The 23,584-nt window shown below is 47.6% G+C and overlaps 1 protein-coding gene across 1 annotated transcript; it reads left to right on the top strand.

Moving 5' to 3' along the window:
* Positions 1–11,590: 11,590 nt before the first annotated feature.
* Positions 11,591–23,345, top strand: LOC148521877 (protein kinase C delta type-like). Its single transcript, XM_088474475.1, has 7 exons — positions 11,591–11,665; positions 12,419–12,510; positions 13,440–13,502; positions 14,245–14,383; positions 18,786–18,929; positions 19,587–19,715; positions 23,202–23,345. Exons 1-7 carry the CDS (start codon positions 11,663–11,665, stop codon positions 23,343–23,345), a joined length of 714 nt encoding a protein of 237 aa, XP_088330601.1. The 5' UTR covers positions 11,591–11,662.
* Positions 23,346–23,584: the final 239 nt, after the last annotated feature.

Below are 23,584 nucleotides of genomic sequence, written 5' to 3'. Positions count from 1 at the left end.
TCAGCTGCATGGCTCTCCCGGCAAGTTTCATCCCAATCGGTGCAAGGGTGTCCAAATGCATAACTGGATAGACTAACAAACAGACCAATGACATTATACATAAGATAGGTTTATAGTTAACAGGTCAGGTAGGTCATATAGGTGCATCAATTGGCATGATTCAGATTTGGCAATAGACTATTGCTGGGTACACATTGGGCGATATATTAGCCATTCAATGGAACTGCCGATATATATCGCGAGTGCATTGGCGGGTGTGTACCCCTGATATGTCTATGAACAAAGTTTTTTGCTGACATATCACGTTGGTTGTGCAGCACAGACAATGGCCGATACATCTGCAGATATATCACCGCATCTGGCTGCACTTGCTGCATGGACTGAGGTCACAGCTGGGCGGACAAATTTAAATGTACACCTAGTTGTGACTTCAGGACGATGCATGTAGGGTAAATACTGGGAATACATACGAATTACCGCCATACACAAGTCCAGCGGTTCAAATCCCGACAGTGGCAGGCCGACAATGCTGAAAATCTCGATCATTCCCAGGTAAGTATCAACTAACCTAACCCCCCTAACCATATCCCTCCTTAGGGGTGCCTAACCCTAACCTTCCCCCTAGTGCCTAACCCTAATCCCCCCTCTAAGTGCCTAAACCTAACCCCTTCTTCCATGCTGCCTAACCCTAAGTCCTCCGGGGGGGTGCCTAACCCTAAATCCCCACCGGGGGTGCCTAACCTTCCCTTCTCCTAGCCTAACCCTAACCTTTCGGGAGCCCTAAACCTAACCCTCCCCCCACGTGGGTGTCCGCAGCATCACTTCGGCATCGGTAAAATGACAGGCGTCTAGAATTAGACGCCTGTCATTTAACCCTCGCCAGGATAAAGCAGTCGGGAAGCCGGCTGTCGGGCTAACATCCGCCGGCTTCCCGATTGCATACCAAATACTGGCTGCTTTTGCATGTAGCCCACAAATACTGGACAGCTATATTTTTACACTGCAATTTAGATTTTATTTTGGACATACCCCTCCTAAATCTCTCTGCACATTTTAAATCTGCCCCACATGTTATTGTTTTAAAATAACTACTACTTAGGCACATTAAGTTTGAAAGCCAAAAATAATAATCAAAATAATAATAATAATAATAATAATAATAATAATAATAATAATAATAATAAGAAGAAGAAGAAGAAGAAGAAGAAGAAGAAGAAGAAGAAGAAGAAGAAGAAGAAGAAGAAGAAGAAGAAGAATAGTAATAATAATACATACTGGAATAATGAAAATAGCATTAACTTAATGTGCAGATGGTGAGTTCTTAGAAATAGTGACATTTCCAGGGTTAAAAAATTCAAAGGACATCAATTTAAAATCTAAAATAATCCCTGGAAATTAGGGACAATTAAAAAATAAACTACTCTGTGTAACCACTAGAGGTCACTGCAGTGCACATAGCTATCATATTACAGAGAGTAGGGTTTTTAAATTAATTTAGTACAGGTTGAGTCTCCCATATCCAAAATGCTTGAGACCAGGGGTATTTTGGATAATCCGTATTTTGGAATATTTGCATACCATAATGAGATATCTTGGGAAAGGGACCCAAATGTAAACACATAATGCATTTATATTTCATATACACCTTATACACACAGCCCGAAGGTAATATTATACAATGGGGGAGATGTATGAAGCCCAGAAGCGGTATCAGCGCACATTACCGCTTCTCCCCGATGTCATTATTGGCGCTGCTATCTACAAGATAGCAGCGCCGATATCCTGGGCCATGTACGAACGGTCAGATCGCCTGACCGTTCGGCCTGCTGTGGCTGTCGTTATCGACAGCTACAGCCTGGCACTGCCCTATACCCACAGTAGGGACAGCGCTGCGGCGGCTGCCGGCTCCAGGCTGCACGCGGGGATCTCGCGATACTTGCGAGATCCCGCGCATGCTCAGTGGAGCCGGCCGGGACAGAGACACAGGGCATCAGCACTAGGCTGATGCGCTGTGGTCTCTAGCGGGTAGCGCCGGAGGGGAGAGTTAACGCTCCCCCTCTCCGGCCGATAAGATGTTCTTACATCTCATCGGTAGTGCTTCCTGCTTCGCCTCGGTAAAGAGGCGAAGCGGGAAGCGTTATAGCAGCACGTTAAGTGCCGCTATCATACATCTACCCAAGTATTTTCAATCATCTTCTGGCTCAAACAAAGTTTGCGTACATACCTGAAATTCATTTATGTTCATATACACCTTATACACACAGCCTGAAGGTGATTTTATTTTATACAATATTTTTAATGATGTTGTGCTTTAAACAAAGTTTGTGTACTTGCACCATTAAAAAGCAAAGGTGTCACTATGTCAGTCATGCTAAAAATATTTCGTATTGCAGAATATTCCGTATTTTGGAATATTTGGATATGGGAAACTCAACCTGTTATGTATTCTGGGCATGGACGCAGGGGTGTATTTATAATGGGTGCAGGGTGTGTGGTGCACACGGGCCCCTGGGTCCAGGGGGGCCTCACTACATACACTACACTCATTCAAAATACACACCTCTACATCAGCACAGTAGGTACCACTGGATACATGAGATTTTTCCAGAGATACATGCTGCAGATATCACCGGAAGCTTGGCCATGCTTGCCTACCCTCCCGATTTGGTCGGGAGCCTCCGAAATATCGGGTGCCGCTCCCGACCCCCCGGAAAGGCAGACAAGCCTCCCGGCTGCCGCCTGATCCCCCCCCCAACTACTACAAGAAACCCCCGCAGCGGGGGCCCCGATGACGCGATCCACGCTGAATCGCGTCATCATGGCTCCGCCCCCTGCTTCACAATTTTTGGCATTATGAAGAGGGGGTGGAGCCACAATGGTGCGATTGCGTTGCTCCACCCCTAAAACCGCGTCAATACCCGGCCACGCCCCCCACTGTGCACAGACATTCAGCTCCCTCCCGGAAGGTGGGAACAGAATGTCGGCATGTATGAGCTTGGCGCAGGCACCATTTTTATGGAGAATCGTGCATGTGCACTATATAAATCACTGGGAAAATGGTTCCTGGGTCATTTTACTAATGATTTTTGCATTTGCAGTAAACTCTGACAAGTGTTTACAGCAGAAATAAGCCAATGAGAGAAGGGAGGCTGCACATAGACCCTCCCCTATCTTACTCCACACCTGACCTGATTCTGGGAGTTTCAGATTAAACCCCTGTGTAAAGTAGAGAGATTTATACAGTGGTCACCTGACCTGTCATCTTAACACTGAAATGACCAAGGTGGCTAAAGGGTCCTCATACCTTTCTGATGTTTACTGGTCTGGTGTGTTGTCTGTCTCACCTCTGTATCTGTGCTGGTTGCCCAGGTGTCTTCTCTCCACATGACTGCTCCTTTGAGAGCAGCATATCAGTGTACAGTACACTTTCATCCCATCAGCGAGGAGCAAGGGCTGCTGGGATTTCGTTTAATTAGCTGTTGATGCAGTGATCCCACTAATATCAGGAGCAGATAACAGGGACTACATTAGTAAATTACAATTTACAATCCCGGGCATTTAACATCTGAGATTAGGTTTCCCCCAGATATCAGAAACTTGGGAGGTTTAAGAGATGAGCTGGCCCATGTACAGACTCCATGTGGACCTTCTCCTCCCTGCAGCCCAGTATTGTGCCAGAGTCTACTGCACATGCAAAGGTTTCTGGGAACATGGCGCCCACAGCATGTTCCTGATTACTTCACTACTGTACAAATCTCATGGAAAATGGCTGTCACACCACCATTGTTCCTGTGTTTTCTGCTGCACACCAACATGGGATTTTGGAGAAATAAGTATTATACATTGATACAGGGTGTGCATTGTGGGCCCCCTGGACCCAGGGGCCTGTGTGCACCACACACCCTGCACCCATTATAGATACATCAATGCATCAGACAGTTTCTGTTATCAACAGACTGTCCAAAGTTATTACGGATGTACTGTACTAATTATAGCTGCATATAGGATTTATTACAAAAAAGATTTCAATGCATGTTTAAATTCTGTTATCACCCCATCCAGGGGCGTTTCTAGAGAGGAGGGGGCCTGTGTGCAGTCTCCAACATGGGCCCTCTCCTCTCTACCCGGCGGCCGGCATATCACTGAGCTGTGCACGGCCTGCGCCGAAGTTATAGACTCTGGGCACTAGAGTGTGCCCAGAGTCTATAGTGTATACACAGGTCACCGGGAAAATGGCCGCGGCAGCCATTTTCCTTGAACTGCGCATGCGGAAATGATGGGAAAATGGCCACCATGGCCATTTTCCAGTCGTTTTACAGTGCTGAACCCCTGCGATGATGTGGGACTCCCGAGAGGTAAGTAATATTATGGGTGCAGGGTGTGCGGTGCGGGGGCCTCCTGGACCCAGGGGCCCGTGTTCCCCGCACACCCTGCACCCATTATTGATACGCCCCTGACCCCGTCATGTGGTAAGGAGTTCCACAGCTCAATCATTTACAGTAAAGAAAACCTTCCCAGATGCTGGATGGTTTTAGTATGGGGGGAAAAGTTCAACCAAATTCCAGGGTGTGCCACCAAAAAAGGACATGGTGGCAAGTCTTGGAGGGGGCATACCCATGTCCAGGGCCGGACTGACCATCGGGCAGTTCTAGCAAATGCCAGAAGGGCCGATGGCCAGATGGGCCGGTCCAGGCAGTGCCGCGGGGGGGAGGTGGATGGCGGACAGCAGCAATGTTCATGGCCACAGCACTCTGTATAGGTAGTGCTGTGGCTGCCTGACAGAATAAGTCTTCCTGCCTGCCCTGCTGCACACCGAGCCACCCGCCGCCGCGCCTCCAATATCAATATATGTGGCTGGCATGCAGCGCTAGACACTCAGCCCGCCTCCCTCGATCCCGTTGGTCCCCCTCCCATTGTGCGGGCAGGAATGAGATGACGCGGTGATGTCATCGGGCATTTGTCTCTCCTGCCGCACGAAGAGCCAGGAGCCGCAGTGAGAGGACCAGACACAGACCCACCCGGGCGGACGCCGAACGCCCATATCAGTGAAGGAGCAAGCGTTTGAGGAGTGATTCTGAGGACAGCATGGGGAGCGCAAGATAGAGGTAAGTTAGAAAGAGCTGCACGAGAGGGAAGCCACATGAGGGAATATATGCTGTGTGAGAGCCAGGGGGAGAGCTACGTCACGGGGAGTGCTGTGTCTGGGAGAGCTGTGTCGGGGACATCTGCATCAGGGGGAGAGCAGTGTTGGGGACATCACCATAAAGGGGACATCTGCATCAGGGGGAGAGCAGTGTTGGGGACATCACCATAAGGGGGACATCTGCATCAGGGGGAGAGCAGTGTTGGGGACATCACCATAAGGGGGACATCTGCATCAGGGGGAGAGCAGTGTTGGGGACATCACCATAAGGGGGACATCTGCATCAGGGGGAGAGCAGTGTTGGGGACATCACCATAAGGGGGACATCTGCATCAGGGGGAGAGCAGTGTTGGGGACATCACCATAAGGGGGACATCTGCATCAGGGGGAGAGCAGTGTTGGGGACATCACCATAAGGGGGACATCTGCATCAGGGGGAGAGCAGTGTTGGGGACATCACCATAAGGGGGACATCTGCATCAGGGGGAGAGCGGTGTTGGGGACATCTCCATAAGGGGGACATCTGCATCAGGGGGAGAGCTGTGCCGGGGACATCTGCATCAGGGGGATAACAGTGTTGGGGACATCACCATAAGGGGGACATCTGCATCAGGAGGAGAGCTGTGTCGGGGACATCTGCATCAGGGGGAGAACAGTGTTGGGGACATCTCCATAATGGGGAGAGCTGCTTCAGGGGGAGAGCTGCGTCGGGGAGTGCTGCGTCAGAGGGAGAGCTGCATCAGGGGGAGTGCTGCATCAGGGGGAGAGCTGTGTGAGGGATACGGTTCAGTGGGAGTGCTGTGTCAGGGGGAGTGCTGCGTCAGGGGGAGAGCTGTGTCAGTTGGAGAGCTGCATGAGGGGTAGAGCTACATCGGGGAGAGCTTTGAGGGATACGGTTCAGTGAGAGTTCTGCGTCAGGGGGTGCACTGCATCATGGGGAATGCTGCATCAGGTGGAGTGCTGCGTCGGGGAGTGCTGCATCAGGGGGAGTGCTGCGTCAAGGGTGTGCTGCATCAGGGGGAGTACTGCATCAGGGGGAGCACTGCATCATGGGAAGCGCTGCGTCAGGGGTAGAGCTGCGTCAGGGGGAGAGCTGTGTGAGGGATAAGGTTCAGTGGGAAAGCTGCATCAGGGGGAGTGCTGCATCAGGGGGAGAGCTGCGTCGGGGGAGAGCTGCATCAGATGGAGTGCTGCATCAGTGGGAGAGCTGCGTCAGTGGGAGAGCTGCGTCAGGTGGAGTGCCACGTCGGGAAGAGCTGTGAGGAATACGCTTCAGTGGGAGTGCTGTGTCAGTGGGAGAGCTGCATCAGGGTGAAAGCATCAGGGGGAGTGCTGCATCACAGGGAGAGCTGCATCAGGGGTAGAGTTGTGTGAGGGATATGGTTAAGGTGGAGACCTGAATCAGGGGGAGAGCTGTGTGCAGGATATGGTTCAGGAGGAGAGCTGTGTGGCATAAAGTGTTATAAGGGGCATTACTGTGTGGCATGTGTAAAGGGCACAACTACTGCATGGCTATAACTAAGGGGCATTACTGTGTGGCATCATTTTTATAAGGAGTTCTACTGTTAGGTGTGGCATAACGTGAATGGGCTCTTTGGCATAAAGTGAATGGGGTCTACTTTGCAGTGTAATGTGACTAAGGGACACTTCTGTGCGGTGTAATGTGACTAAGAAACACTACTGTGCGGTGTTATGTGACAAATGGACACTACTGTGCGGTGTAATGTGATGAAGGGGCATTACTGTGTAGCATAATTTGAATTGGGGGTACTATTGTGTGGTCACGCCCCTTCCCAGCAAGACCACATCTGTCTTTTTTCGGCGCGCGCCTTCACCGCGCATTCTCATGACGATACCAATGCTCTTTATGTACACAGGGCACCAACATTTATAGTTATGGCTCTGCTTTGGTATGCACAGAAGTATCCTCCTTTTTGTTCAGCTATCTATTCCTGTACAACTGCTAAGCTGGGTCTTGGTCATTTGGAAAAATGTCTTCCCTTTTCTTTCTGTGTGACCTACCCCAATGAAGTGCCAGCTTTACCTAACAGATCAACCATATACTTTTATGTTCTAATAATTATATTTGTAAGAGCTTAGAGAAGTGGGAGGAGTCAGGAATAGTAAGGGGGGGAGTATATGCCAGCAGCCAGGTGCTGACGCGAGGTGGGCCTGTGTGTTTTAAATGCTAGGGCCTATTTTTAGTCCCAGTCCGGCCCTGCCCATGTCTCTGGACATTCATACATACATGACTAACAATTATCCAATATCACCATGTAAATAATTACCTGTTTGCATTACCTGACAGAAGACTATCTGATGGGCTGGGTCCCACAGGACAATCTGGGTCAGAGGACAGAAGCTGCCAACAGTAGCAGCAAGCTGACACAGGAAACAACGGGGGAGAAGTATAAAGTGTCGAAACGGCATCAGCGCACGTCATGTCTGCTGATACTGCTTCTCCCCAATGTATTGCCGGAGGGGTTTGGCAGTAAATGACAGGGGTGCTATGTGCCCCTGTCATTACCAGCGCTGCTATCTGCAAGATAGCAGCGCCGATAGCCTGGGCAATGTATGAACGTTCAGTTCGCCTGACCGTTATGCCCGCTGCATCTGTCACTAAAGACAGCTACAGCCTGGCAATGCCCTATACACACTGCTGCGGTGGGTGCCGGCTCCAGGGCTGCACGCGGGATCTCGCGATACTTGCGAGATCCGGCTCATGCTCAGTGGAGCCGGCCAGAACTAAGATAGCGCATTAATACTAGACTGATGCGCCATGTACTCAGACAGGGATCGCCGGGAGGGGAGTTCACACTCCCCCGCTCAGGTCGATGAGATGTTCATACATCTCATCGCTAACGCTTCCTGCTTCGTCTCGGTAAAAAGGCAAGTTAAGTGCCGCTATAATACCTCCTCCAATATCAGAGCCGTAAGTAGACTTTTTGGTGCCCTGTACCATAAAGAGCATTGGCGCCCCCCTCATTTTTCAATGGGACATAATACACCCAAAAAAGAAGAATGGCATCATGGGGAAGAGCCAGGGAAGAGATAGGGGAGGTCAGGAGATGCTGGGGATGAAATAAGAGGAAGCTACAAGTGAGAATTATGATAAACAGAAATCTGACAGGCCCAAACAGCACCCCCTGACCTGTGGTGCCCTGTGCAATGGCACAGCTATGGCCCTGCTACTACCCTAGCTACGGCCCTGCCCAATATGCAGGGCCGTAGGGAGGGTGGAGCGGCCGGTGCCTCCACAAAGGGCAGAATCCTCCAGCGGCCACACACTTCCCGGCGTCATAGGTCTGCAGGAAGAGACCTCCGGCAGTGGGGCGCAGCGCACGAAGAACGTCGGTGCAGGATCCCGCCAGCTCTCCACCCCCTAGAAGGAAAGGTAAGCGCTTAGGGGGAGGAGGGGGGTGGAGAAGGAGCGAGAGGGGCACTGCCGTCCAGATACAGCACTGCCATTATGCTATGTTCTCACTCATACTCACCCAGATAACAGGGAACAGACAGACATCATAACTGGTATAGAGGTGTAATTAGGTGACACAATGAAAGTACACTAAATTAAAACTAATTAGGGACTCCCGCAGTGTGTGGGGTTTTCCTTACTTGTGGACCAGCCCATCCTACTATCAGCCATCCCTTGATCACACTGATAGGCCCCTGCCACCACAAGTTAAGAGACCCCTGCACAATATCAATTCATACCCGTCCTAAATCAATTACTGTACTTCCTTCTCCAAGATCAGTTCACACATTCCAAAGATCACTTCATGACCCTCAGTCCAGATTAGTTCATGTCTCCCCCCCCTTGAATATTTTAGGCCCTAAATTTAATTTTCATTCACCCTAAGTGGACCAGCCTAGCAATCTATTATGTGAATAAGATTATGTAAGTGGACTAACTGACTGGGCCAAAGCAATACAATACAGTGGCAAACGCAGGATTTTGAAAGGGGGGCTTCCAAATACTTGGTTACCGAACCAATGAAAAAATATCTACCCACAAATAAATAGATAGACAGACAGACAGATAGATAGATAGACAGAAAGACAGACAGACAGACAGACAGACAGACAGATAGATAGATAGATAGATAGATAGATAGATAGATAGATAGATAGATAGATAGATAGATACAGCTTACACAGGATTTAGGACCACTACAGTAAATTATACCACTCAGCCTATAACAGGGTACACACACACTGACTGACACACACCACACCTCTATCATTAAAAAGCCTGAATGCAACAGGCAAATAAATACAGCCAGCATGATTAATTAAAGACCCCCCTGCCGCCAGTAGTGGTCCCCCCTTTGCAGTGCCCCCAGTAGTAGTCTCCCTTATGTAGTGTCCCCAGTAGTAGTCCCCACTATGTCCCCACTATGCAGAACCCCCAGTAGTGCCCCTTATATAGTGCTCCCAGTAGTAGTCCCCCCTTTGCAATTCCCCTAGAAGTGCCCCTTATATAGTGTCCCCAGTAGTAGTCCCCTTTATGCAGTGGCCCCAGTAGTACCCCTTATATAGAGCCACCAGGGGTACCACTATTGGGGGCACTGCATTGGGGACTACGACTGGGGGAACTATATAAGGGGCACTGCATAGGGGGTACCACTACTGAGGGCACTGCTTAGGGGGCACTACTACTGGGGGCACTATATAATGGGCTTACTACTGGGGGCACAAGGGGCACTGCACAGGGGGACCACTACTGGGGGCACTGAATAAGGGTCACTGCATAGGGGGATCACTACTGGGGGCACTACTAGAGGCCTGCATAAGGGGGACATCTTCTGGGGCACAAGAGGCACTGTATAAGGAGGACACCCTATGCAGTGCCCCAGTAGCGGCCCCCCTATATAGTGACCCAAGTAGTAGTCCTCCCTATTCATTGCCCCCAGAATGGGCCTCCCCCTATGCAGTGCCCCCAGTAGCGGCTCCCCTATACAGTGCCCCAAGTAGCGGCACCCCCTATATAGTAACCCCAGTAGCACCCACTATACAGTGCCCCCAGTAGCGGCCACCCCCTCTATACAGTGCCCTCAGTAGCGACGCTTCCCTATTCAGTGCCCCCAGTAGCAGCCCCCCTATACAGTGCCCCCCAGTAGCAGCCACCCCCCCTATACAGTGCCCCCAGTAGTGCCCCCCCTATGCAGTGTCAGTGCCCATGCCCCTTACATGTACCCACACACAAAAAAAAAACCTCACAACTTACCTGAATCCCCTATCCTCCCGCGACCTCCGCTGTCCACTCCTCCCAGCCTGCTCTGCACTATGGGAGAGACGTCATGATGGGTGTCTCTCCCATTACCCGCTACGGGGGAGCCAGAAGGCGGAGCTCATGAGTGAGCTCCAGGCGGCTCCCTCTGTGGATGCAGCAGCCAATGAGAGTCTGTCTGACTCTCATTGGCTGCTAAAATAAACACACCGCCTCTGGGTAGTACGAGCGTACTACCCGATGCCGATGGCATTGTGTTTATTAGTGTGTAGAGCGGTCCACACTACATTTAGTGATCAGTGGGGTTTCTGGGTACTCAGAAACCCCCCTCCATGCATGCCTGCAATATGACACTAACCTGGGGTGCAAATACTTACCTGTGCTGATTTGAAATCCATTTTTCTTACATTAGCAATTGATGACACCCTTTTATCTGTATGGCTGTGTTTATGAGATCTATCAACAGTGTAATGACTACATTACTATTACATGAAGGTTTACTATAATACAATACTGTACATGCATTTCCCATGTGCATCCAACTCTGAATAATACATTTTACATTGTTTCTTTTTCTTGTGCCCATAAGGAGGAAGTGGTGTTCAGGAAGCTGCTCCTGGAGATACAGCCTCTATCTACATCCAGAGGCTGGCCTTCTACCATCAACTGGGCCAGGGCAGCTTTGGGAAGGTAAGTCATGTGACTGTGGCTACTAAACTCAACTCAGGCAACAACTTTTGACTCAGAACTTGTAGTAGTGGAGCATCATGAACATGTGAGTTAACACTATATAGGTCTCCTCTGGGAAACCTCTGGAGGGTAGGTACAAGTAAAATGATATTACTGTATGTTGGGCATGGTGACATCATGTGCATCATTAGGCATCACCACAATGCAGTGGGGGGAAGGACTTAATGACAGTACTGACCCTGAGTAAGCCTCCAAATCGGGAGGTTGATCTATAATCCTGTGAGCCTGGGAAAATTCTGGAGTCTCATTCCTTTAATGAAACTGGTAATACAAAATATACTTACCTATAAAGATACTGAGCTACCTGGGTGCTTATAGAGGTATCATAATGTAAGTATAAATATCATTGTGTATGTCTCTATCTCCTGTAGGTTCTGCTGGCGGAGGACTCTCTGACTGGTCAGCGGCTGGCACTGAAGATCGTCCGAAAGAGAGATCTGCCGTTGGAGGACAGGGAGCAGGTGTTGGTGGAGCGCAGGGTGCTAGAGGTTGCGTCTGGTAGTGCCTTCCTCATCCATGGACACCTTGCCTTCCAGACCATGGTACAGTGTGATTCTTATTAGACAAGGATCATTAGTTATTTATTTTTACACATCTAACATAAATACAGGTTTTATATCTTATTGGGGTAGATGTATTATAGCGGCACTCAACGTGCCGCTATAACTCTTCCTGCTTCGCCTCTTTACCGAGGCGAAGCAGGAAGCACTACCGATGAGATGTATAAACATCTCATCGGCCGGAGAGGGGGAGCGTTAACTCCCCCCTCCGGCGCTACCCGCTAGAGACAGCAGCGCATCAGCCTAGTGCTGATGCACTGTGTCTCTTCCCGGCCGGCTCCACTGAGCATGCGCGAGATCTCGCAAGTATCGCGAGATCCCCGCGTGGAGCCCTGGAGCCGGTAGCCGCAGCAGGGACAGCGCTGTCCCTGCTGTGGGGATAGGCTATCACCAGGCTGTAGCTGTCGATGATGACAGCTACAGCCAGCCAAACGGTCAGACGATCTGACCGTTCGTACATAGCCCAGGCTATCAGCGCTGCTATCTTGTAGATAGCAGCGCCGATAATGACAGGGGCACATAGCGCCCCTGTCATTTACCGCCCAGACCCCCGATCATACATCGGGGAGAAGCGGTATCAGTGCACATAACGTGCGCTGATACCGCTTCTGGGCTTTGTACATCTACCCCATTGTGTTATAATGTTACTATGAGTCAGTATGCTCCCTCGAAGTTGTTGCCATGTTCTCCTATGAGAATGTATTATATGACTATTGTGTGTGTCCAATCAAACAGAACCACCTTTTCATGGGTCTGGAGTATGCAAGTGGCGGGGACTTCCACCAGTTCCTGCAGAGGAAAGGCTGCTTGGACATCACCAGCGCAACGTAAGGACCTCACATAGAATAGACATGTTCTAAAATGAATAGTAACAGTGTGTACAGCGATAGGGACAGTAGTAGGGTTATACAGCTTTGGTAAATTCCACTTAATATCTCCTACCCCTACATATAGTGAATACTAGAAATCCACCTTTACCTAATGTCCACACCTCCATCCCATCCTCCTGGGCCTCCCTCTCCAGGGAACTCTCGGGGAATATGACTCAAGGACTGGCAAATGTTCAATGTAATCTCTGTATTAAGAAAGGTTTGACTAGGGTCTGATCACCTTAATTTGGTCTTAATGTGGAATGTCCTCAGTGTGATACTGAGTGGGGATAGACTCATGTGAGCCCCATCAGGTCATAGAAAGTCTCACATGTCAATGTGCTGATCATGCTGGAGGCATAGCTGTGAGAATGTGTCAGTGATAATAACAGGGTGTCATGTGACAGGGGCAGTGTTATGACATGATGGGGGAAATGGGGGGAAGCAGCAAGTCACAGACTAAAGCTGGGTACACACTATATCATTCATTGTTTGATATACATTCCGTCGTGGATTGGACCGATACATCGTACAGATCATGCAGTATGTAAGCCCGCTCCATTGTACGCGATTGTCTTTCATCACATTGTCCCATTGGCTGTTCTGCACAGCAGATGGGATGATGCAATAAATGACGCCATGCTGCTACATGTACAATGTAGCGATATATCGCACCTTCATACACCGGATCGTGCAGTGTGTATGGTGTGTGCGATGTATCGTTACATCACGCTGTTCCATTGCTGGGTACACACATTGTATAGCGTGCACCCAGCTGAAGAGTAAGATGGTAGAATGAGCAGGATCCTCTATTAGCAGATTCCTGATAACAGGTTTTTTTCCTATCTCTAATATTGATATGTTACATTTCCTTTCTTCTCTTTAAGTTTCTATGCAGCTGAGATCACATGTGGTGTACAATACCTGCACGCTAAGGGTATCATCCATCGGTAATTATACTAATAATACCATTTTCCTACACAATCAGGTCACAGTGATGTGCACCTTCTAACTATGGGCCTGATTCAGAGATGGACGCTAATGCGATCACAGCTGCGATTTTGTATACAACACAGCTGCGAAAATATGCTACTGGTTCCAAAGATCACCCGAGCATAAGGACGCCCACTGCCGCCTTCTTACATGTGTATGACATCGCTTACCTGCGTAACTGTCAGTAACATCAATGCACATCGAGAGGCCTTCTCACCCTTGCAGCAGATCTGACCAGCTGCAGACTCAGCAGCTCTCCTGACAGAGGGTTCTCATACTGTGTAGGAGATCACAAGGGCTAATTTATGCACGCCCATATAATGGTGTTCAAATGGTCAGACATGCCTGCTTTTTTCTGACCACCCCCCCGATACCACCCCCAGCTAATGACTAACTGTCACTTATTTTGAAAGTGGTTCCTCTGTGCATCCGTAATTGCAATGCCATCACTGCGCACGTGCAGTGTGACTTATACGCATGCGCAGTGATAAACAATCGATTGATCTGCATCCTTGCGTTCATCTTTGAATCAGACCCTATGCTTTAGGTAAGAATTTCAATCATTGTTATCACTACGTGGCGCTGTCCCAGCAGGTCAGCTGTCTGCATAATGTGATGCCTGTAATACTACTGGTAATTCATGTATATATTTGTCACTAGACAAAAAAGTTCACATTTATTTAAAATCTTTCTTTTTAGAGACCTTAAACCGGAGAACATCCTGATGGCAGAGTCTGGTCATCTTAAAATTGCTGACTTCGGTCTCGCAATTGATAACATCTTTGGTGACCAGACTGCCACAGAATACGCTGGAACTCCTGGATATATTGCTCCAGAGGTGAGGTGTAATATATATTATTACTGTTTTCTGAGCACATAATGTACTGATAGCAATGTGTTTAATAGATCTGAGCAGGGTGTAGCTAGAACTTCATGGGCCCATAACAAAATTTTTAAAGGGCCCCCATTCACGTTATGCCACAGTTGTACTTCTTATAAACATTATGCCACACAGTTGTATTGCCCCTTATAACACATTATGCCATGCAGCAGTAGTGCCCTTATATATTATGCCCTACAGTAGTAGTGTTCCTTATACATTATGCCCCACAATAAGGCCCATTACACATTATGCCACACATAGTAATGCCCCTTATAACACATTATACCCCACAGTAATGCCACACAGTATTGTCCCTTACCTAGGCTATTATGCCACCCCCGTCCCCCCTCCAGCAACTTTCCCTGTGTCCAGCTGGGAGCATTTCACCTCCCTATTGTGTTCTTCCACCAGCCTCTATTCTTGTGTGCCCTGATGAATTTGGTGCCAGGTCTCCAGCACCTGTATGCAGCCACAGCCATAGGGAAACAGCGCTGATGTAATTTTTAATAAGGCATCGGTCATGAGCCAATCAGAACTTGTGGACCAGCAGCCAATCAGCAGTGGCTGCTGGTCCACGAGTTCCTATTGGCTCGTGACCGGTGTCTGATAAAAAATCATATCAGCGCTGTTACTCAAGAGCTGCCACTGCTGCATGCAGGTGCTAGTGGCCCCAGGACTGGCAACAGAAATCTCGGGGCCTGGTACACTGATGTCTCTGGAGGCGCCACCTTCTCGCTTCCGATCCTGCACATCCCTTCCCTGCATGTGTGATATGTGAAGCATGATAATGTTAACTGAAAATTATGCCAGCCTTTAAGTAAAGTAAAAATACTCTGTCTGTCTGTCTGTCACTAACGATGCAGGCTGTAGTTCTTGTCTAACGTCTCTTGCAAGGTCTTTTTGATGACAATGCTGAGGATGCCTCAGGGATGGAGGGATGATGTCTGCAGCCAGCCATCCTCAGTCCTTAGCCTCTCATCGCCTTCCTCAAATTCAGCCTCTCATCACCTTTCTCAGCCCAGAAGCCCCCCATCACCTTTCTTCATCCCCAGCCCCCATCACCTTCCTCTGCCCACAGCTCCCATCACCTTCCTCTTCCACCTTCACCTTCTTCTATCCTCAGCCCCATCACCTTCCTCTACCACTTTACCTTCCTCCATCCCCAGCCCCCATCACCTTCCTCTGTCCCCAGCCCCCTTACATTCCTCTGCCCATAGCCCATTTAATCTTCCTCTGCCCCCATCACCTTCCTCCATCCCCAGGCACCATCACCTTCCTCTGCCCCCAGCTTCTGTCACCTTCTGCCCCCAGCCCCCATCACCTTCCTCTGCCCCAGCACTTTCATATTCCTCTGCCCCTTCACCTTCCTCTGTCCCCAGGGACACCATCAGTTTCCTCTGCCTCAGCCCCTGTCATCTTCTGCCCCCAGCCCCCACCACCTTCCTCTGTCCCCAGCCCCATCACCTTTCTCTGCCCCCTTCACCTTCCTCCATTTCCAGGGGCACCATCACCTTCCTCTGCCCCAGCCCATCACCTTCTGCTCCCAGCCACCTTCACCTTTTGCCCCCAGCCCCTATGCCTTATCTTCTATCTTTAACTCCTCACCAGCGCAGTGGCGCAGCCTGTCTGATGGGTAGGGAAGACGTGTGGTGACATGACCTATGACATCACTGTGTTGCTGACATAAAGGTCATGCCTGGGTCACAGCTGAGCCACCTGGAAGAGCCCAGCACTGCTTGGGACAGGCTACAAGGGAGCTGGGGCTGGGCGGTAGCTATGGGTCCTGGCAGCCGAGGCCTGCTTGCTAGAACAATGAGTCCAATGTCCGTGGCCCTGTTTTGTGTCTGCTGTACCTCAGGGCCCCTCTGGACCTCAGGGCCAAAAAGGTAAAGTGAAAAAAAACTTGGCAGGGTGCAGGGGGTTGCTTGCTGGGCCAGCGGGCCCCCTGAGGTGCCGGGCCCTATAGCAAGTGCACCCTTGCACCCTCTATAGTTATGCCACTTAGGGGTGTCCAGGGGGGCCCACACCGCACACCCTGCACCCATATTTCTAAAACTTACCCCTCTGAGGTCCCACGTCTGGAGTCCCAGCGCTGTTCAAATGCTAGAAAATGGCCACCGGCATTTTGCGAATTGAGGAAATCGCCGGGAAAATGAAGGCTGCGCTATTTCCATGGTGATCTGCGCATGCGCAATAGACCCTGGGCACACTCTAGTGCCCAGAGTCTATTGATTCTGCGGTGGCCGGCCAGCCGCATCAGTGGGCTACTGGCCACCGGAGTGATTGGAGGGGGCCCGGGCCGGGGGATGCCCACGGGCCTCTTCCTCTATAAAGATGCCCCTGACGCCACTGGATGTAAGTTTTTAAGGAGTTTTTACATTTATATCAACATTTCATAGGTACAAAATGAGCACATACTATATTTCTACTAAACTTCATGTAGAATTCAATATACAGGGCTAATAATGACAAATAAGTACAATGTCAGCCTACTGTGGTATATACAGAACTTATGGTGACTGACAATGCAATATGTCATTTACTACACAAGTCAGGAAGACTACATACTACTGTAGCTCATAGTTGCCTACCTTTGGCTTCTCCTCCCTGGGAGAAGCCTTGGTAGGAGAAGCAGGTGGGCAGTGACGTGGGCGGGGCCTGATGGGTTGCGTCATTAAGCCCCATCCCCTTTATGGCAAATTGCTGCCATTGGCTTAAATTTAAATAGGGGGCAGGGCTAAATGATGCGATTCACTGAGAAGTGCATCATTAAGCCCCGCCCCTTACACAGGGATTGCTGCAGAAATTCTCCCCATTCTGCCCATTACACTAGGAAGTGGGCAGAATGCGGGAGAAGTGCCTACCCTTCCGGAGGTGTGGGGGGGTTACCCAAAAAATCAGGAGCCTCCCGCAAAAACTGGGAGAGTAGGCATGTATGCTGTAGCTGAGCACCTTCTTCCCCTAACAATAAATACTCAATGTAATAGTAGTGGAAGAAAAATTACTTTATATAAATACACAAAATACAATATACAGTAATATACAGTAATATACAGTATTGCCAGCAGGGGTTATTATTTACTCAGCACTATGTGATGGAGTTTTTTGAAAACATGGCAGCATCCAGTAAGAAACTCTTATTATGTGCTGATAACCAGCTATTCTGACAATCACATTATCTACATTTGTATAAAACATAAATGTAGAATTGGTCACAAAATGGGCACAATTTTAACTTAAATAACACATAGTCAATGGGCCTATTACTGCACATATGCTGAGCCGTACAGCCCTATACCAGCAGCATGTGCTCCGGCTTATGCCTGGCATATCTCACATACACTTATTACATTTGTAATAGAAAGAAAAGAAATGGGTATAAAACATACAAATAACATATTATGGGCCTGATACAGAGGGGGAAGCAGCCGCGTCTTTTGGCAATTGCCTGTCTGTGACTTTATGCAAATACAGCTACAAAGTCTTTCCCTGCAGTACATCCTTGTGTATGAGCATATGTAGGCGCTGTAATAATACTTGCTGTATCTGTAGTCACCGCCATCAGTTACACCATGGAAACTTACACCTACCCTATGGCATGTATAGATTGTCAGAGTATGGCCTCCACACTGACTGACTGAGCATCCATGTACACAAACACATCAGCCACACTCCCATCACATGCCCATAAGACCGACCATATCCATGCCTCTGTTTAGCCACCTCCCAGTCACCAGGAATGCCAATCACTTTTCCAAGACATTTATGATGACATGCGCCTCAATTACAACAGCACCTTTGTGTGTACACACTGTATAACGCATGGACCATTGGAGTTTTAGGGATTTTTGGGCGCACGCAATAGCAAAATATTGCTGAACTCAGTGAACGTTGGCATTGCATCCGATTCAGAATCAGGCCCTATATGTCCTGTCAGCATAAGTGGTGCATTTACTATTATCCAATGACAAGTGGGTCACTAGTGCTGGTGATGGCACTGCTTGTACCCCTCTAGCTATGGCCTTGAGTGTTAGACTCACTCAAACCTGCATTGGTACATATGCGTGCGCCTCCTCCTCTTGGCATGCGTATAGTGAATTAAGTTAAGATAGGATTTGCATACTGGCATAGTGCTCACTCTGCATCAATCCCAAAGAGATTCAAAGGGTTGAATTCAATTATCCCTGAGGTCCACCTGAGGAAGTCACATCCGTAACTAAATTCTGCCCAAAGTGTTACCTCAGGAAACTGGCGGGAAGATAACAGCAAGATACTAATGCCAGTGAGACACAGACACATGGGATATAGTAAATAATCTAATGATAGAGTAACAATGTGCTATATTATCTCCTGGTAGATGCTGGCGGAGAAGGAGTACAACGCTGGAGTGGATTGGTACTCATTTGGTATCATCATCAACCAAATGATTACCGGAACATCTCGTTACCATCCCAGAGGGTTCCCCAAGGCAGGAGCTGTGGCTAAGGACATCATTAAGCAGGTAAATAAATAAGACTTGTGAATCCATATTATAGCATTCTGCTGTACAATACTTAAATCTTATTAGGCTTAGGCGTAACTAAGTATTTGAAGGACCCATAGCAAAAGTTTGTAAGGGTCCCTATGTACCACCCAATGGTGAAAAATGCATATAGCACATGTAAGGTTGCCAAGGAAGATTGGCTCCCCTCAGCTCTAAGCCCCATAGCAGCTGCACCCCTTGCACCTATGGTAGTTATGCCCATGCTTGGGTACTAATTATAGTAGATGGTGCAGTGGCAGCATTATGGGTCACTGCATATTGCAGTAAAGCATAATGTAGTATGTAGTTGCATCTGTATTTATCAATTCATGAGAATCACTTTTTTGCTTTATCCTTAAATAGGATAAAGCAAAAAAGCCAGAGAAAAGGGTTATCACTGCCATTGGTTTGCTAGGTCTTACATGGAAGATTACTAGTGACTCTGCAGAAACACTTTCTTATCAGGATATTATAGCTAATTACCATTACCCTCTGGCCTTTGGGGCACATTATAACCCATGCAAGTTTATAGTTACGTTGCCTGGCACCACAAACCTTATACACACCATCTTATACCAACATACACACCTCAGTGCTATATGAGAGAAACCTATATTTTATTCTTTTTTATTCCAGCTCCTGTGTAAAAATCCTTCCAGGCGTTTGGGTGTCAACGGAAACATCCGCCAGCATCGTTTGTTCCAGCGTATTGATTGGGTCTCGCTGGAAGCCCTTAGCATTCCACCACCACATGTCCCTGACCCAGTAAGTATAGGATAAAGCAGTTTTGCCCAATAAATGCATTAAAAGACAATAAGGGTCATGTACAAAATACAAATATGGACAGATAAAGGTCTCAAAAACAAACGTAATGTTGTGATGAGAGGACATGGCTTAGCCTATCCACATGGCGATCACTGTGGTATTACTTCCTTTATTTAGCTAATGAAAGAACTGCACTGCACATTGCATCCATATGTAATAATAGATTTCATGAATTTTGAGATGTTTAAATGTGCTTTATGGAAGGGAAATTGCACAATTAGGGGCACTGTCAGTGTGGCTGGTGGCCACTATGTCCCCACATGTACTACAGTAAATAATTTTAATTTACACATCTCTAGAAGTGGTTGAAATCAGGTGTCACTTTTATTTTCAATGAGATACATTTGTCCCCAGCCAGGTGTACTTTATATGGAAAAGTGCCACCATAATAATACTGTATACATTATTGTCTGTGCAAGTTACAGGAGTGCTTATTATACTTAGACTTCTATAAAAGGTCGCTCCAGGTGGCACTGATGCATAGATTCTGGCTGCAAGGTGCCATTCTAGGTACCCTGCTAACCAGATGAGGCTAGCAGAAAAAGCTCAGAGGGCCAAACCAAATGATTCCGTGGTCCTTATACGGCCCCCGGGCCTGAGGTTCCCCATTCCTGGCCTAGAGGCTCAATTCTTGCTCAGACCAATCACCAGACTGGGAAGGAAATGTGATCAAAGTGACTTAGGCCGTGGATGATTTCAATATTTCAGAAACAAGTGATCTCCTGAGATTTTCACACACAACAGTCTCTATGGTTTATAGAGAATGGTGCGTAAAACAGAAACATACAGTCAGTTTCAGTTGTGTGGGTGAAAATGCCTTGTTAGTAAGAGAGAGGTCAGAGAAGAATGTCCAGACTGGTACAAGCTGACAGAAAGGCAATAGTAACTGCAATAATAACACTGGTATGGAGAAGGCCATTGCTAAAAGCACAGCACATTGAACCCTAAAGTGGATGGGCTACAGCCACGCTCGGACTGGGCTGCCAGGGATTCGGGTATTTCTCCGGTGGGCCCCACTGATTTCAGGCCACACCCTGTTTTTGGGGGGTGGGGCTTAGTGGTCTGCTATCGGGATGGGGGAGGGTAAGTGCCCCTTGCCCTCCCATTCCCAAGACCATGCAGTGCACTGCCTTGCAATATCTGCACCTTGTCCCAGATCCCTGCCTAATGCTGCTATGGAGTTAAAGAAGAAAAAAACCAAGGAGCACTGTGAAAACACTGGTATGACTAATGAGAAATGAACTTTGGTCCAATCATTAAGATATATATCAAAATGTTATAAATATGATAATAAAAGAATTTAACCAAATTGATTCTGTTGGTTATGACATACATTCAATTAAAATGTCACATAACACATATGATCAATAAGAGCAATTATGAAAGTGGTTGTTAAAAATTGAAAAATTATTTTCGGAAAAAAATAGTCCTTATTTAAAAACATGTGTTCCCAAAAATGGAAAAGCTGAAATATGCCATAGATGTTAACTGGAACAGTTTGTGATGAGTATAATGGCTTTGTAGTAGAAAATTTGAGCTGTTTAATAAAGCCAATTGATGGGGATTCTTACCCAATGATTATAAAGCTGGCTGACTGGTTTGTACCATGAAAGTGTCCGCTATTTGCTTCGCAGTCAATCCCGGCTAGTTATTGGAAGATGGCATGCATTGCCTCTGAGGAAATGGCCAGTTGTTACAGCCGAGAAATGCGTTAGGATCTCTCCCAATAGACCGTCTACTATTGATGAGACATTTGCATCTACCTGTGCACATTGTGGCCACCTATGTCCATTACATACACGGCCCATCCGGCATCCAGGACTTTCATTTTATTATCCTTCACTGGTTATTGGCACTATACCCGTGACCCCTGGTACAGCCCGGCTTGTGCAGCACTTGCTCAGCGCGACCCATGGCTGCGGGCACTGTTCACCTCGAACACAGGAATCACCAGCCGGAATCAGCTGTTCACCTTAAGCAGCCGCTCATACCCGCAGCTCCTGCCACAGCAGCATCACAGCGCTTACCATCTTCCAATTCCTGTCCGGGATTGACTGCGAAGCAAATAGCGGACACTTTCAGGGTACAAACCAGTCAGCCAACTTCATAATCATCGGGTAAGAATCACCATCAATTGGCTTTATTAAACAGCTCGAATTGTCTACTACAAAGCCATTATACTCATCACAAACTATTCCAGTTAACATCTATGGCATATTTCAGCTTTTCCATTTTCCAATGGGACAGTTGGAGATTGGAAAATGTCTGTTTTGATGAATCTCGATTTCAGCTTCATCATACTGGTGGTAGAGTCAGAATTTGTCTAAAACAAGTTCAATACGTGGATTCATACTGAATTGTTAATGGTTCAGGCTGCTGGTGGTGGTATAATGGTGTGGGGAAAGTTTTATTACAAATATGCCAAAACCTAAATGAGTATCGTTACTGACGATATAAATACCTTTATGACCACAGTCTACCCATCTTCCAATGGTTACTTCCAGCAGCATGATGTGCCATGTCACAAAGTCATCTCCAGCTGGTGCCACGAAGATGCCAATGAGATCTGTCTACCTCAATCTCTTCCACAGTCACCAGATCTCAATCCAATAGAGCAGCTTTCTGATGTGATACAATGTGAAATTCACAACAAATCTGCTGCAACTGTGTGATTCTATCATGTGCACATAGACCAGAGTCTGCAAAGAAATGATTCTAGTTACTTGCTGAATCCCTGCAACAAACAATTCATGTTGTTCTGTGGGCAAAGGGGGTCAGCAAGTATTAGAAAAGTGTATCTAATAAAAGAAAGATATAATAGGTATCAGAGCCGTAACTAGACTTTTTGGTGCCCTGTGCCAGAAAGAGCTTTGGCGCCCCCCTCATTTTTCAAAGGGACATAATGCACCCAAAAAGAAGAATGGCCTCATGGGGAAGGGCCAGGGAAGAGATAGGAGATGCCAGGAGATGCTGGGGATGAAATAAGAGGAAGCTACAAGTGAGAATGATAATAAACAGAAATTTGACAGGCCCAAGCAGCGCCGCCTGACCTGTGGTGCCCTGTGAGATGGCACCGGCCACATTACCCTAGCTATGGCCCTGATAAGTATGTACTAGAAAAGTGTACCTAATAAAAGAAAGATAGAATTTGTATCTGCTATTTATATTTAGAGATGGGGCAGTAGCACATAATACTAGCAGGACAGGTGTCTGGTAACTTGGTGAATAGGCGTAAGTCTGCTTGTCAGTATTTTTAGCCTTGATTTACATCAAATATCTCATGGCTCATTACACTGCCACAGCTGGAAACATTAAAGTACAACAAAAGCACATGTTACACTAGTCTGTGGTATCAGGGACCCATAGATATATGGATTTATTCAGGTTTAGTGACATGGATGATCATTTGTTTTTTGTTCCCTCTAGCCCACCACAGCACACAGCTCCCAAAGTTTTAACATCCAGAAGATGGAAGCAGCAGAGGCTCGGAGAAAACCACCAAGAGCATTGGATCAGGAGCTTTTCAGAGGGTTCTCCTATGTGGGCTCCAACTTGAGGACCTTCCCCTGAACACCCGTTTTCCAACAGCAAGGAGCAAGATGGCCACCCAAGAGTAACACCAGGACGATGGTTATAGAAAGAAGAGAGGGTTTTAGTTTTTGTATTTATATTTATCTTTTTTTGTATGTTTCTGTCTATAGCATATGTATAATTTAAAAGTATAATATATAACACATTTTATTTTCTTATCTTCTGAGGTACTCTGAGACTGTGCTCTACGGATGATGTCACCTCCCAGCAGAAACATA

The sequence above is a fragment of the Taudactylus pleione genome, unplaced genomic scaffold (genome assembly GCF_031769625.1).
Source record: "Taudactylus pleione unplaced genomic scaffold, aTauple2 ptg000154l, whole genome shotgun sequence".
Taxonomy (NCBI): domain Eukaryota; kingdom Metazoa; phylum Chordata; class Amphibia; order Anura; family Myobatrachidae; genus Taudactylus; species Taudactylus pleione.
This window is presented reverse-complemented; position numbering and strand designations above follow the sequence as displayed.

Coding starts and splice junctions, on each gene's coding strand:
- LOC148521877 (XM_088474475.1), top strand. Junction 12,511..13,439: donor TTGGACATCACCAGCGCAAC/GTAAGGACCTCA, acceptor CTTCTCTTTAAG/TTTCTATGCAGCTGAGATCA. Junction 14,384..18,785: donor CTGGATATATTGCTCCAGAG/GTGAGGTGTAAT, acceptor ATCTCCTGGTAG/ATGCTGGCGGAGAAGGAGTA.